Here is a 13,312-nt window from a genome sequence, read left to right on the forward strand (position 1 = left end):
TCTTTTTTTTTTTTTTTAATTTAAGCGCCGGGTGCAGATTAACAAAAGCTCTCGCGGCCACCGCGCCCGGTGCTGGGCACGGGGGGGGATCGGGGCTCCTTCCTCTGCTTCCCTCAGCTTCCTCACCTGCGCCGCGGTGGAGGCAGGTAGGTGCGTGCCGGGCTCCGTGCCGGGGCTGGGAGGAGGAGGAGGAGGAGGAAGGGCTGGGGTTCTGTGTGTGCACTCCGGGCAAGCCGGAGCGGGGATCCATTTTGCACGAGGGAAAAGCTGGGTTTTGGGTTCCTGCCCGGCAGAGGTGGTTTGTGGGGCTGGGGGTGCCCTGGTCCGGCTGTGGGCACCGGGATGGGGCTGGCACGATCCTGCTGGGACATCGGGAGAGGGGTTCTGGGGGGAGCAGGACCCTCACCCATCCCTCCCGCGGTGCTGGATCGTCCTGGGGATCCCCTGTCCCACACGTGTCCCTCATGGGGACACCGTGGGGACAGTGTCCCTCTGCCTGACGTCCCCACAGCGTCCCCCACGATCCCCGGGGACACCCTGGGGACAGTGTCCCTCTGCCTCACCTCCTCTCAGTGTCCCCCATGAGCCCGGGGGACACTATGGGGACAGTGTCCCTCTGCCTGACGTCCCCACAGCGTCCCCCACGATCCCCAGGGGACACCACGGGGACAGTGTCCCTGCACCCCGCGTCCCCACAGCGTGCCCCCCGTGCTGGAGCGGGCAGGGATGCCGGGGTCTCTAATTCGGGAGTTCCCGGCCTCCTGCGGTGGCGCTCTGGCCAGCGCTCGGCTCCTGGGTGTTGCCGTCCCTCTGCTCGCCCTCTGATTTGGGGGAAAACCAAAGATTTTGGAGCTCTGTGCCAAGCCACCGGGACAGAACACCCTCGGGGGTTATTCGCAGCTGGCAGAGCTCAAACCCAGCCTGGACCCCCCCGGTTCACCCTGGGGACCCTCTGGGGGTCCTCTGGGACGGGCAGGGAGTGAAGGGACCTGGGCAGGGGTTGGGGAGCAGTGGCTGAGCCCCGTGGGGGCTGCACTGGCCCTGGCACGGCTCCCCCAGGCTCCCTGGCACGCCGAGGGCAGCGTGGCGTGGGGAGGGGACAGTGCCCAGGGATGCTGCCCCGGTGCATGGTGGGAAATTCCCTGCTGTCCCTCCATCATCCCCCTGCTCCCCGCTCCTTGCCCCAGCAGTGGCTGCCACCGACCGACGCTCCTTGGTGTTTTCAGCGCGGTGCGTCCGTCCCCCTCCCCACCTGTCCCCTCCCTCGCGACATTCCCGACACCCCGGGCACCCCCAGAGCCCCCCGGGCACGCCGGGACGCTGCAGACCCTTCCCGGGGTCCCTCCCGGCTGCCAGCCCCGTGCCAGCCCTTCCGGATCCATCATTCCTGCGGAGGGGAGGGAGGAGCGGGAAGAGTTTGTCTTTCAGCACCTTCTCATCGCAGGCAGGCGCGGGCTCTCCCTCGCCCCGAGCCCTGTCTGGGTCCCCTCCCTGTTCCCTGGCACCCACTGGGTGCAGCCAGCAGCGCCCCAAAACCCCCAGACCTCCTGGGCGAGCAGGGCTGGCGGTCCCGCCATGGCATGGCACGGCCTGGCACGGCCGAGCGACCCCGACTAGGCAAGGGTTAACCCCCGCTGCCAGCTCCCGGCGGGACCGGGCCGAGGAGCGGCTGGGCTGGAGTTGCCCGTGGCGCTGCCGGGCTCCCGCGGGCCCTGGCCTGCCCTCACCCCTTCTGCCGTGCCCCCAGCCCGCCTGGCCCCGCTGCCGAGCCGTGCCGAGCCGTGCCGAGCCGTGCCGGGCCGGCCGTGCCCAGGGATGGGTTTATGTAAGGCGGGCACGGCCCGGGGACACACGCGGGTTACATAAACCCGCACGGCGCTGCTGGCACCGGTGCCAGCTCCCCGCGAGCCCAGGAACGGGGGCTCCGCCTGGGAGACCCCCCGGGTCTGCTCCTCGCTCCCCACTGGGGGTGCTGGGGGGTTTGGGGCGGGGTGTCCTCGTGCTGGAGGTCCTGGGGCTTGGGGACACTGTGGGGGGCACCCACAAGGTCCCAGCTTTTGCTTGGTGGGCTGAAAGGCATGGTTGGGATGAGTGAGACCCTGGTGGGCACGGCTGGGATCTGTGTGACCCTGGTGGGCACGGGTGGGATCTGTGTGACCCTGGTGGGCACGGCTGGGATCTGTGTGACCCTGGTGGGCATTGGTGGGGTCTGTGTGACCCTGGTGACCACAGCTGGGGTCTGTGTGACCCTGGTGGGCACAGCTCTGATCTGTGTGACCCTGGTGGGCACGGCTGGGATCTTTGTGACCCTGGTGGGCACAGCTGGGATCTCTGTGCCCCTGCTGGGCTGCAGGGCAGGGACGGGAGGCCCCAGGCACTCCCTCCTCCTGCCTGGTGAGGGTGGCACCACGCGGATGCTGTCACAGCACTTCTGTGCTCCCCAAGGCCCTCGGAGCCCCTCGGAGCACACCCTGCTCTCCCCAGCTGCCTGCTGGGGGGGTCTGCAGGGGGGGAGCTCTGCCCGCACCCCGGGCAGTGCAGGAGGGATGGACACGGCTCCGGAGCACCCTCGGGGCCAGATCTGTAACCTTTGGCCAGAGCCGAGGGGGTTTGGGGTCCTGGGGACCCCCATCCCGTAGGATGGCCACCTGCTCCGTGCTGGCCCCGTCCCCAGCACCGGGACAGGGACTCGTGGCCCATCCCGGTGTTTGTCCCGTTCCAGTTTTGCCCGGAGCCTTTCACTGGTGACGGGGCGGCCCTGGCGAACAAAGGGCGCTTTCTTCACCCGCACGGGGCAGAGCACACCTGCCCGCCTTGGCACCGCCGCCGGTGCCCCCGGGGCTGGGCGGCACCGCCGGCACCGCGCCGATTCCCGGTTCCCGGGCGTCAGCAGCCCCAGCATCGCTGCCGCCCGCCCCAGTCGCTGCCGGAGCCGGCGGAGGCTGCACGCTGGTGGGGAGCAGAGCCGCTGCCGCCTCCTTGTCTCAGGATGCTCAGGGCTGCCTAGAGCCGGGGGAAGGTCCCGCTGTGCTGCCGCTGCTCCCTGCGTAGTCCTGCTCCGCCGGGACCCCCAGCTCGTAGGACGATAGGCAGGAGGAGCACGGAGACTCCCAAGCCAATGGATCAAAAACTCCAGCTCCAGCACGAGGAGAAGAACATCCCCAGGGCCGCCCGGGCGGCTTTCTGCCTCCTCCAGATCCCGGAGCCGGACCCCTTCAGCCTGTGGGTTTAGGTGCCCCCGGCCGGCCGGGCTCGCCTCTCCCGAGCCGGTGTCACCGGCGGAGACCCCGCTCGTCCTCGGCGCTGGGGTCCCTGATGGACCCTGCAGGTAGCTGGGGGGCGGGGGGGATGCTCGCCGAGCAGCTTCCTGTGCTCCGGCTGGGATGAGGGACAGGGGACAGCGTCACCCTGGGGCAATGTCACCCTCGGGGTGACCGCGAGGATGGCGGTGGTGGCGCAGCTTCGGGGCACTGGGGAGCTGTGCTGGGAGAGCTTCCTGAGGTGGGGCTGGGGGGACAGCCTGGATGGATGGGGTGGCTGTCCCCAGGGTGCCCCTGTGCCCCGGGGTGCTCCGGCTCGGACAGGGTGCCCGGGATGCTTCCCGAGCACCGGGAACGGGGACTTTGCGTCTCTGGGAGGAGGAGGTGACAGGAACGAGCGGGTTTGGGGACACGCGCGGCTGTCCTCACGCTGCTCCTGTCCCCATGCCCTCGGGGCGGCTCTGTGCCACCCCGCAGCAGGGCCGGGAGCTGCTGAACTCCGCTCTGTCCCCCTCCAGCAGCCGGGCACGGCGAGCTGGGGGACACGGGCGCGGGATGCCACCGCCGGCGCTGCGAGGTCTGGCTCCGCACCCGCGTCTGCGTGTGGCCCGGGTCCCGGGGGAGGGTTAATCCTGCAAATCCCCCCCGGCATCTCTCCCAGGAGGGGCCCCTGCCAGCGGGGAGCTCCCCCCTCGCTGGAAGCCCTCCTGGGAAGCGCAGCCCAGCCCTGGCCGGAGGCGAATACCTGCGCGGGGCACGGCCTCCCCACGCTGGGTGCCAGCGGCCGGGCGCGGGGCCAGCCTGGGTGCGGAGGGACTGGTGGGCGCGAGGAGCGTCCCGGCCGCCAGCCCCGCCGGGATGGGCGCAGGAGGGACGGCACGGCACGGCACGGCGACACCCGCCCCAGACACGTGTCCGCCAGGATCGTGCACCCCGGCGGATGCCGCGGGGCGCGGGAGCCGGGGACCCCCGCGCCGTGCGGGGAGCCTCCCACCCAACACGGGAGGAGGGAGCGGGGGGGTTAAAGGAGGCCCCCCAGCAACGCCCCCAAGCATCCCCGTGCCTCAGTTTCCCCGCAGCGCTGCTCGGGCAGGGGTGGGTGCTGCTCCCCGCTGATGTCCCGCTCCCTGCCCGCAGGATCCGGCCTGCCCGGGACGGCGCTGAGCACCACATGAGTGTCGGAGCAGCATGGCCAGCGACGCGAGGATGGGGGAGACCCCGGCGCGGTGGAGAAGAGCCCCGGAGGCCGCGCAGGACTCCCGGGGGATGGAGAGCAGCGGGATGCTTTTATCCCGAAGCGCCGCTGCCGAGCTGGGACTCGCGGGCTACCCGGAGCCCGGCAAGCTGAGCTACGCCGTGGAGAAAGGATGTCCCTGGAGGGGCTCCGAGGGATGCCTGGGGCCCGTCCGGGAGCTCGCCGCTGGCCGCCTGGGCTGTCCCTACGCCCCGGCCCCGCCGTGCCTGAGCCGCCCCAAGGACGGAGCCGAGCTGCCCCCGCTGCCGCCGCCCCGGAACGGGCAGCCCAAGGCGGGCTGGGGGGAGCCGGGCAAGGAGCGCCCGGGGCCGCGCTGGGCCGAGGCCGTGCTGGCCCCGCTGGCCCTCTACAGCCACGCGTACCAGCGCTACCCGCTGCCCGTGCCCGGGCTGGACACGCCGCGCCCCGGCACGGCCGGCAAGCCCCGCAGCGCGGCGGGGGACGCGGCCGGAGACCCCCCGGCCTTCCCGCACTGCCCCTTCCTCGTGGAGGCCAAGCACGGCCCCTTCCTCCTGTCCTCGCTGCTGCCCGCCGGGCCCCCGGCCGAGCCCCCGTTCGGCAGCGCGGGGGCCGAGGGGCCGGGCCCGGGGGGCGACGGGCGCTTCGCCGGCCTGGACTGGCCCTTGGGCTCCTACGCGCCCCCCTGGGGACAGCCCCTCTACCTGGGGGTCCCGCCGAGGTGCAAGGCGGCTCCGGCCCCCTTCGACGGCTGCTCCGGCTCAGGGAACAAGGTAGGACACCTGGCAGCGATGATGCTCGGCGGTCCCGGGGCTCCCCGGAGGTGACAGCGGCTCCAGCCCCGCCTGAGCCCGGCTGGGAGAGGCGGTGCTGGCACCAGCACCCGGACGGGGCCTGGCAGCACCCCCAGAGGGGGCACAGCCCTCTGCTCCCCCCGCAGCCCGGCAGGGGGGTCCCAGCCCCCCGAGCGCCGCCGGGGTGACGCCGCCGGGGCTCCGCGGTGTCCCCGCGGGTGGTGCCACCCCCGGGCTGAGTCACGGCGGCGGAGCCGCGGCACGGGGGCGGCGGGAGGCAGCGCTGCCAGCCCTGGGCGCGCCCGTCGCGCCCCGTGCCGCTGCGGCTCCCCATTCCTTTCCCACGCTGGCAGCGGGGCACACGGGCTCCCCAGGACCCGGCCCCGGGCACCGGGAAGCACCGGGCGGCTGCGCAGCGCGGCAGGGCTGTGGGGAAACTGAGGCAGGGGAACGGAACGCTCCCCGCCACCCCCTCGCGGGGATGTGGGTGACAGCAGCGACACGGGGACCCCCGCCTGGGGTGACACCGCGCCTCTGCTCCCTTCCAGGAGTTTTACGCCAAGAAAGGACCCGGGTTCCACCCCTCGGCCAAGAACCACGCGGCGCCGCAGCTGCTGGGCAAGAGCCGAGCAGGGCACGACGGAGACGGGGAGGGGGAGCCGGCGGTGCCGGAGCTGCCGGGAGCCCCGTGGAGGGATGGCCGGGCGGGGGGCAGCTCGGCGGTGCCCGCTCCCCATCCCCGCACGCCTCCCCCCGGCGCCAGCCGCCCCCTGTTCCTGCTGCAGCCCGGCTCGGGGGGCTCGGGGGGCTGCGGGGGGCCCTGGGTGGGCGCGCGGCCCCACGCCGCCGATTTTTCCATGGACACGGGGCCGGGCCGGCCCTTGGAGCCCAAAGACGAGCGCCTGGGCTACCGAAGCGCCCAGCCCGGCTCGCCCCCGGCGTGCGGGGAGCCCCATCCCTCGCACCCAGCGGCTCCGGCCAAGCCCGAGCCCTCCCCGGGCTGTCTGTGCCCCACGCCGGGCTGCGATGGGTGCCCGGGGGTGCCCAACCTCTTCGAGCCCCCCCTGGGCATGGCCGGGGGGCGCTTTCCGTGCCCCCCCAGCAACCACACCAAGCTGAAGAAGACGTGGCTGACGCGGCACTCGGAGCAGTCGCTGCCTCGCTCCAAAGCTCCCCGGCGGGACGGGGGTCCCGAGCCCCCCGGGGAGGGCAAGCGCTCGGCCAAACGCCCCCACGGCACCGCCGAGGGTCCCCGCCCCGCCGGAGAGGGCGCCGGGGCGGCCAAGAGGGGCACCAAGGCCACCGCGGGCACGGGTGATGGCACGGAGAGCGCGGGGGACGCCGAGGAGAGGAGGATGGAGCTGGGAGAGGAAGGTGAGGACGCACAGGATGCGCGGAGAGGGCGGGGGCAGCACCCGATCCCGAGGGAATTTTGCATCGCGGCTCCCGGCGCCCACAACACGAGCTGGGAACACGTGTGGGCTGCGGAACCTGCTGCGCTGGGGTTTTTCCCGGCGTGACCGGGTCTGGCAGCGGTTCCCGGGGTGGGCACGGATGGAAATGTCCCTTTGGGGCAGCGTGACACCCTCGGGGGGGATTCCCGGGGGTTGGGAGCGCTGCGGTTCAGGCAGTGACTCCTCGGGGAGGTGTTGGCATCCCAGGCCCGACCTCTGAGCAGCTCCAGCCCTACTTTCCAGCCCTACTTTCTGGCCCAGTTTCCAGCCCCCGCCACAGCGTGCCAGTCACAGGATGCTGGAATGCTTTGGGTTGGAAGGAACCATAAAAATGACATTAAAACGCATCCAGTCCCAGCTCCTTGCCAAGCCCGGGGACACCTTCCACCACCCCAGGCTGCTCCAAGCCCCGTCCAAGCTGTCCTCGGGCACTTCCAGTCCCTCGCGGCTGCTGTGGATGGGGCTCCGCGGTGTCCCCAAGCGCTTCCCGTGTCCCCAGAGCTGCCGAGCCGTGCGGGGGAGCCGTGGTGCCTGCAGAGCCTGCCCTGCACGGCGCTGCCCCCCGGCATCCCCCGCTGCTGTGCCTGCGCCCCCCGCGCCGGGGGGGACCCCGAGGGCGAGGAGGAGGAGGAGGAGCCCCCCGAGAGCCCCTGCAGGCTGCTGCACTTCCGCAGGTGAGCCCGGGGCGAGCTCGGCGCGGCGGCGTCCAGCAGGACGTGCCAGGGGGCGGTGGAGCAGCCCCTTGTTTGGAGTGTCCCTTTTGATCACCCCACTTTGGAACGTCCCCTTCTGTCACCCCGGCTCAGGGCATTTCCTTCCTGTCACCCAACTCTAGAGCATCCCCTCCCTTCACCACACTTTGGAGCATCCCTTGCTGTCACCCCTCTTTGGGACATGATCTCTGTCACCCTGCTTTGGGACACCCTCTCTGTCACCCCTCTTTGGGACACCCTCTCTGTCACCCTGCTTTGGGACACCCTCTCCTGTCACCCCACTTTAGAGGAATCCCCCCTCTCCCCCCACTTTCTTGTCCCGACCTTTTCTCCTCTTTTCTCCTCTCCCACCACCCCAAGTTTTCACCTCTCCTCTCATCCCCCCACTCTGAGCGCCCCCATCTCTGTCCCCCGTCCCTGCAGGCTCGCCCTGGGGGACAGCGGCGAGCTGAGCGTCGATGGCCTCTGCAGCCTGCGGGAGGCCGAGGGCGAAGCGGCCGGCGCTGCCCCGGGGCTCAGGAGCGCGGGGAGCAGCCTCTGCCTGGCCAAGTACCTGCTGGGGGTCCTGGGGGACCCCTTCTGCGCCGCCGTCCGCAGCGACAGGGACACGTGGCCGGGAGCCCCCGGCGGGCCCGAGGGTGAGCAGGGAGCAGGGCGGGGGTGGCACTGGGGACACGAGGACACCGAGGCTGTGTTTCCCGCAGGGGTGACGGGCTGGCGGCGGGGGGAAGGAGCCCCGCAGCTCTGTGACGCCTGCCAGCGTGGCTTCTTCAACTCCCACTGGAGCTGCGCCAGATGTGGCTTCCAGCTGTGCCCCGAGTGCCACCGCAGCCGGCGGGAGGAGAGTGGCGCTGGTACGGGGACGGCGAGGGGTGGAAAAGGGGGTGTCAGCCCTGGGGGGCTCCGTGGGGACAAACGAAACCTCTCTGACACAGAGGGCCCGGCGCTGCCCCCGGAGTGTGCCCCCGGGCGGGACCACCACGTGTCAGCGCTGGTCCCCACGCAGTTCGTCCCCACCTGTGGTGAGTGCGTCCCCCAGCCCCAAAAACCCCCTTTGGCCGCTGCTGGGGGGTTGACACCCCTGTCCCCATCCTCCCCCAGTCCTGACCCGGCTCTGGAAGCTCCTGCACGAGGTCAGGGCCAAGTTTGGCATCGAGTCGCGCTGTCCCTGCGGGGCGGGGGCCGCGGAGCAGAGCCTGGCGGAGCCCCCGGGCAGGCAGGTACGGGGGGGGGGGGGCTCGGGTTGCTGGGGAAAAGGGGGGGGGGGGGCGCCCCAGCCCCGCCCAGGGGGGGGGGCTCTGGATGCTGGGGAAAAGGGGGTGCGGGTGCGCCCCAGCCCCGCGCAGGGCGTGGGATGCGGCTCCCGCCTGGATCCCCACTGCTGCGGGTGTTTCAGGAGCCGCCGGGGGCCGCGGTGCCCGCCGTGCCCCCCCGCAGCCACGGCCCCGCCGACCCCGCCCGGCCCATCAAGGAAGGTAGGGCCGGCTGCGACCCCCCCGCCGCGGGCACGGCCGCGCTCCGGGGGGGTCAGGGATGCCGCACCCCCTCCCCTTTTGGGGTGCCGGGTGGGGGGTGACGTGCGGAGGGCGGCGTGGGCGACCCTGACCGCGTTGTGCCCCGAGCAGAGAGCCCCGAGGGGGGGCCGCCGTCCCCGGGGCAGCCCCCGGCGCGGGGGGGGGCGGTGCAGAGCACGACCCTCTGCGACCTGCTGGCCTCCACCGCCGTGAAGCTGTGCCTGGGCCAGGACGGCGTGCGCATGGCCTTCGCCCCCGTGGCACCGGCGCTGCCCAGCGTGAGTCCCGCGACCCTCGGGCCACACCGTGCCCTGCTGCCCACCCCCTTCCCTGCTGCCCACCCCGTTCCTTACTGCCCACCCTGTGCCCTGCTGCCCACCCCATTGCCTGCTGCTCACCCTATTCCTTAATGCCCACCCCATTCCCTGCTCCCCGTCCCCTTCCCTGCTCCCCACCCCATTCCCTGCTCCCCACCCCCTGCCCCGCTGCCCACCCTGTGCCCTGCTGCCCGTCCCCTTCCCTGCTGCCCACCCTGTGCCCTGCTCCCCATACCCTTCCCTGCTCCCTACCCCATTCCCTGCTGCCCACCCCGTTTCTTACTGCCCACCCCATTCCCTGCTGCCTACCCCATTCCCTGCTGCCCACCCCGTTCCTTACTGCCCACCCCGTGCCCTGCTGCCCACCCCATTCCCTGCTGCCTACCCCATTCCCTGCTGCCCACCCTGTGCCCTGCTGCCAACCCCGCTCTGCCGGGGCTGGGGGGGTTCCCCGTGCCCTGAGGGGCTCCCCAATCGCGTCCCCCCCAGGACAATCGCCTGACCAGCATCCTGGACAGCATCATCGCCCGCGTGGTGGAGAAGAAGATCCAGGAGAGGCAGGCGGGGGCCGAGCTGAGCCCCCCCGGCTCCCCGGACCCCCCCGCATCCCACTGCATCCTGACCCCCAGCGGGCTGCTCTGGCTGCACGAGCCCGGCCACGCCAGCAACTACAAACTGTTCCAGGAGCACTGGAGGCAGGGCCAGGTGAGCCCCCGTCCCTGGTGTGGGGTGACACCCGGAGCCCCCCGTCCCCGGGTGTGGGGTGACACACGGAGCCCCCTGTCCCTACGTGTGGGGTGACACCCCGGAGCCCCCATTCCTGGGTGTGGGGTGACACCCCGAGCCCCCCAGCTTCCCCACTGAGCCCCGGCTGCCCCGGCAGCCTGTGCTGGTTTCAGGGCTGCAGAAGAGGCTGGAGCCGCGCCTGTGGGCGCCCGAATCCTTCCAGCCCCCGGGGCAGGAGGAGGAGGAGGTGGAGGCCGTGAACCTGCGGGCACCGCGGAGCCGGGTCCGGATGAGCAGCCGCCAGTTTTGGGATGGCTTTGCCGCCAGCACAGGTGAGGGGACGAGGAGCCAGTGGGGTCCCCGGTGTGATTTTGGGGTGAGGTGCGAGGGGAGCCGGGCTCCATCGCTGTCGTGGCTCCCTCCCACAGCATCCCCCGAGCAGGAGCAGGGCGGCGGGGACCCGCTGAAGCTGGAGCGTGCCCTTGGGGACACGGAGCTGAGCCGGTGGGTGACAGCACAGGGTGGCATCGCCCCGACGCCCCCTCCCCGCGCCAGCTGGCTCGGCCGGCGGGGCTCAGTGGGGTTCGGGGGGGTCCTGGGTGTCACCACACCCCCTGTGCCACAGGGCCACCAACCTGCAGGCCAGCCTGCCCCTGCCCGAGTACTGCGGGGCCAGCGGCCGCCTCAACCTGGCCAGCTACCTGCGGGGCCGCCGGGGCCGGCGCTGGCTCCGCCCGCGCGTCTGCGTGGCCTACGGTGAGAGCGGTGCCGGGGCTTGGGGTAGCCGCGGATTTGGGGGCACCGGGGATTTGGGGGGCACCGGGGCTTTGGGGGGTTCCCGGCCTTTGGGGGGCAGCCAGGGATTTGGGGGACACCGGGGCTTTGACGGGCTCCAGGGCTTTGGGGGGCACAGGGGCTTTAGGGGTTCCCGGGTTTTGGGCGTTCCCAGGCTTTGGGGAACAGCCGGGCTTTGGGGGGCTCCGGGGCTTTGGGGGTTCCCGGGCTTTGGGGCTCCCGGGTTTTGGGGGATCCCAGGTTTTGGGTGCCAGCCTGGCTCATTCCCGCCCCAATCCCCAATCCCCTCCAGGCGCGCATCCGCAGCAGCAGAACTTCGGGACCAAACCCCTGACGGTGGAAGCGGCCGACTCCATCACCGTCCTGGCGCACTCAGAGCCCGCTCCGCGGGGTACGGGGGGCGGTGCGGGCCCCCCCAGGCCCAGCCCCGCGCCCCGCGCCCCCCCTGAGCCCCGTGTCCCCGCAGAGCTGCCGCTGCCCGCGGGCGCGGAGGAGCTGGAGGCGGCGCAGCGGGCGCGGCTCGGCGCCGGGGCGCGGCCCGGGGCGCTCTGGCACATCTTCCGCGCCGAGGATGCCCCGCGGATCCGCGAATTCCTGCGCCGGGTGGGCGCCGGGGGTCCCGAGCCCGCTGCGGAGCCCAGCTCCGCTCTGCCCGGCACCGCACGGGAGCCGGGCCCGGACGGGGCGGCCCCGGCGGAGCCCCCCGGGCGCTACCTGGAGCCCGGGCTGCGGCGGCGGCTGCGGGACGAGTGCGGGGTGAGCGGCTGGAGCCTCCTGCAGCTGCCGGGGGACGCCGTGCTGGTCCCCGCCGGGGCTCCCCACCAGGTAGGCGGCGCCGAACCCCTCCCCGAGAGGCTGTGCCAACCCCCCCGGGGAAACTGAGGCACGGCAAACCCGGGCAGGTGCAGAGCCTCGGCGGCACCATCAGCGTGGAGCAGCAATTCCTGTCCCCGGAGAGCGCCGTGCGCCTCCGCCACCTCGGCACCGGCCCCGCCGGGACCCCGCGCCAGCTCCGCGCCCAGGTGCGTGCCCGGCGGGGGGATTTGGGGGCGCTCCGGGGGGAATTTGGGGGTGCCGGGGCGGGCTGAGCGGTGCTGAGCCCCCTCTTTGCTTCCTGGCAGCTGGACGGGATGATGTTCGCCGCCGTGAGGGAGGCGCTGGGAGTCCTGCGGGGCTGCCAGTGAGGGCACGGAGCGACGGGAGGACACCGGGAGCGTCGGGCACGGGCACGGCCGGGGCACCGGGAGCCTCGGGCACGGCCGGGATACCGGGAGCCTCGGGCACGGCCGGGGCACCGCGGGGAGCCGGCACCGGGCGCCTTCTGCTCGGTGCTTCGCTCCCAGAGCTGCCGGGAGGGCTCGGGGCAGGAGGAATAAAGTGTCCGGAGGCGCTGGCACCACCAGCACCCGGCTCGGCGTGTCCCTTTGTGCCCGCTCCGTGCCACCGGGGGCAGGGGGCTCCGGTCCCTTCATCACACCGGGGTCCGGGCTGCTCTCCCTTCACTCCCCTCCATCCCACGGGGGTCAGGGGCGCTCCGGGTGTCCCGGGATGGGGGCAGGTGGCACAGCCGGGCCCGTCCAGCCCCGGGCAGGGGGCAGCGGTGCCCGGAGTTCGGCCCGGGCTCAGCCCCGGCAGCCTCACGCACAGCTGGGAACAGCTGGATGGCGCTGCCCAGAGCCTGCGGGAGCCAGGGCGCTGCTCCGCCCTGTGCGATGGAGGAAAATGACCGAACACCGCCGGGCAATTAGCACGGAGAAATTAATTAACACTGGGCATTGGGCACTGGGCAATTAACTAACACCGGGCAATTAGCATGGGGCAATTAATTAACACCGGGCATTGGGCACTGGGCAATTAACTAACACCGGGCAATGGGCACTGGGCAATGAACAAGAAGCGATGGGCATCCCCGCGGAACCAGCACCGACTAATGAACCCCGCGTAATTAACTCTGCGCCACGCTCGCACGCGGCCCCTTTAAAGCCAAGTCCCGCCCGATGTGAGTGGCAGCAGGATCAACCAATCACCGGCCCGCTGCGCCGGCGGGCTGACCAATAGGCGGGGCGCAGGGGGGCGGGGCCGGGGCCGGCGCGGCGGAGCCCCGGCGCGGTGAGTGCGCGGCGCCTCCCAGTGCCCCCCAGTCCAGCCTCTCCTTTTCCCACTACCTCTTCCAGTCCGGGCAGCCTTTCCCTCCCAGTAACCACCAGTCCAGCTACCCCTTTCCTCCCAGTATCTTCCAGTCCGGGCAGCCTTTTCCTCCCAGTAACCACCAGTCCGGGCAGCCCTTTCCCCGCAGTGCCCCGCAGTCCGGGCAGCCCTTCACGTCCTTCCTCTTCCCGTGCATCCTGCAGTCCGGGCAGCCCTTCTCGTACCGCAGCCCCCCCCGGCTCCCCAAATCCTGCCAGCTCTTCCCGGCCGGCCCCCCGTGCCCCCCCCAGTCCAGCCAGCCCTTGCCGTCCTGCGCCCCCCCGTGCCTGCCCCAGTCCGGCCAGCCCCTGTGCTACCGCAGCGCCCCCCGCCTCAAAC

At 72.3% G+C, this 13,312-nt stretch overlaps 2 protein-coding genes across 3 annotated transcripts in view; both read left to right on the top strand.

Annotated features, from left to right (window-relative positions):
- Window positions 1–52: 52 nt before the first annotated feature.
- On the top strand, window positions 53–12,102 carry HR (HR lysine demethylase and nuclear receptor corepressor). Of its 2 annotated transcripts, none has more exons than XM_039698344.1 (17): window positions 53–146; window positions 4,398–5,246; window positions 5,816–6,641; window positions 7,221–7,395; window positions 7,858–8,072; window positions 8,139–8,288; window positions 8,370–8,456; window positions 8,536–8,654; window positions 8,831–8,909; window positions 9,060–9,226; window positions 9,755–9,970; window positions 10,149–10,323; window positions 10,420–10,495; window positions 10,617–10,747; window positions 11,079–11,611; window positions 11,689–11,808; window positions 11,908–12,102. In XM_039698344.1, the coding sequence occupies exons 2-17, from the start codon at window positions 4,449–4,451 to the stop codon at window positions 11,968–11,970; spliced, it is 3,930 nt and encodes a 1,309-aa protein (XP_039554278.1). In that variant the 5' UTR covers window positions 53–146; window positions 4,398–4,448; the 3' UTR covers window positions 11,971–12,102. The 2 variants fall into 2 exon arrangements, with proteins under 2 accessions (XP_039554278.1, XP_039554279.1); XM_039698345.1 differs by lacking the exon at window positions 53–146 and having other exon boundaries at window positions 4,300–5,246; window positions 11,079–11,177; window positions 11,253–11,611.
- A 735-nt stretch (window positions 12,103–12,837) lies between these two features.
- The window catches only part of NUDT18 (nudix hydrolase 18), a 2,945-nt gene continuing 2,470 nt past the window's right edge, over window positions 12,838–13,312 (top strand). Inside the window, exon 1 of the mRNA XM_039698356.1 lies at window positions 12,838–12,895. The gene's annotated coding sequence lies outside the window, so the exon portion shown is untranslated. The remainder of the gene's footprint in view (window positions 12,896–13,312) is intronic.

Source organism: Passer montanus, unplaced genomic scaffold, assembly GCF_014805655.1.
Source record: "Passer montanus isolate IOZ18808 unplaced genomic scaffold, ASM1480565v1 scaffold123, whole genome shotgun sequence".
In the NCBI taxonomy this organism is placed as follows: Eukaryota; Metazoa; Chordata; class Aves; order Passeriformes; family Passeridae; genus Passer; species Passer montanus.

Excerpts from the sequence above, each read along its gene's own strand:
- HR (XM_039698344.1), top strand. The coding sequence starts at position 4,449 with ATGGCCAGCGACGCGAGGATGGGGGAGACCCCGGCGCGGTGGAGAAGA. Across the intron at positions 5,247-5,815 it reads GCTCCGGCTCAGGGAACAAG|GAGTTTTACGCCAAGAAAGG; the intron begins GTAGGACACCTG and ends GCTCCCTTCCAG. Across the intron at positions 8,910-9,059 it reads CGCCCGGCCCATCAAGGAAG|AGAGCCCCGAGGGGGGGCCG; the intron begins GTAGGGCCGGCT and ends TGCCCCGAGCAG.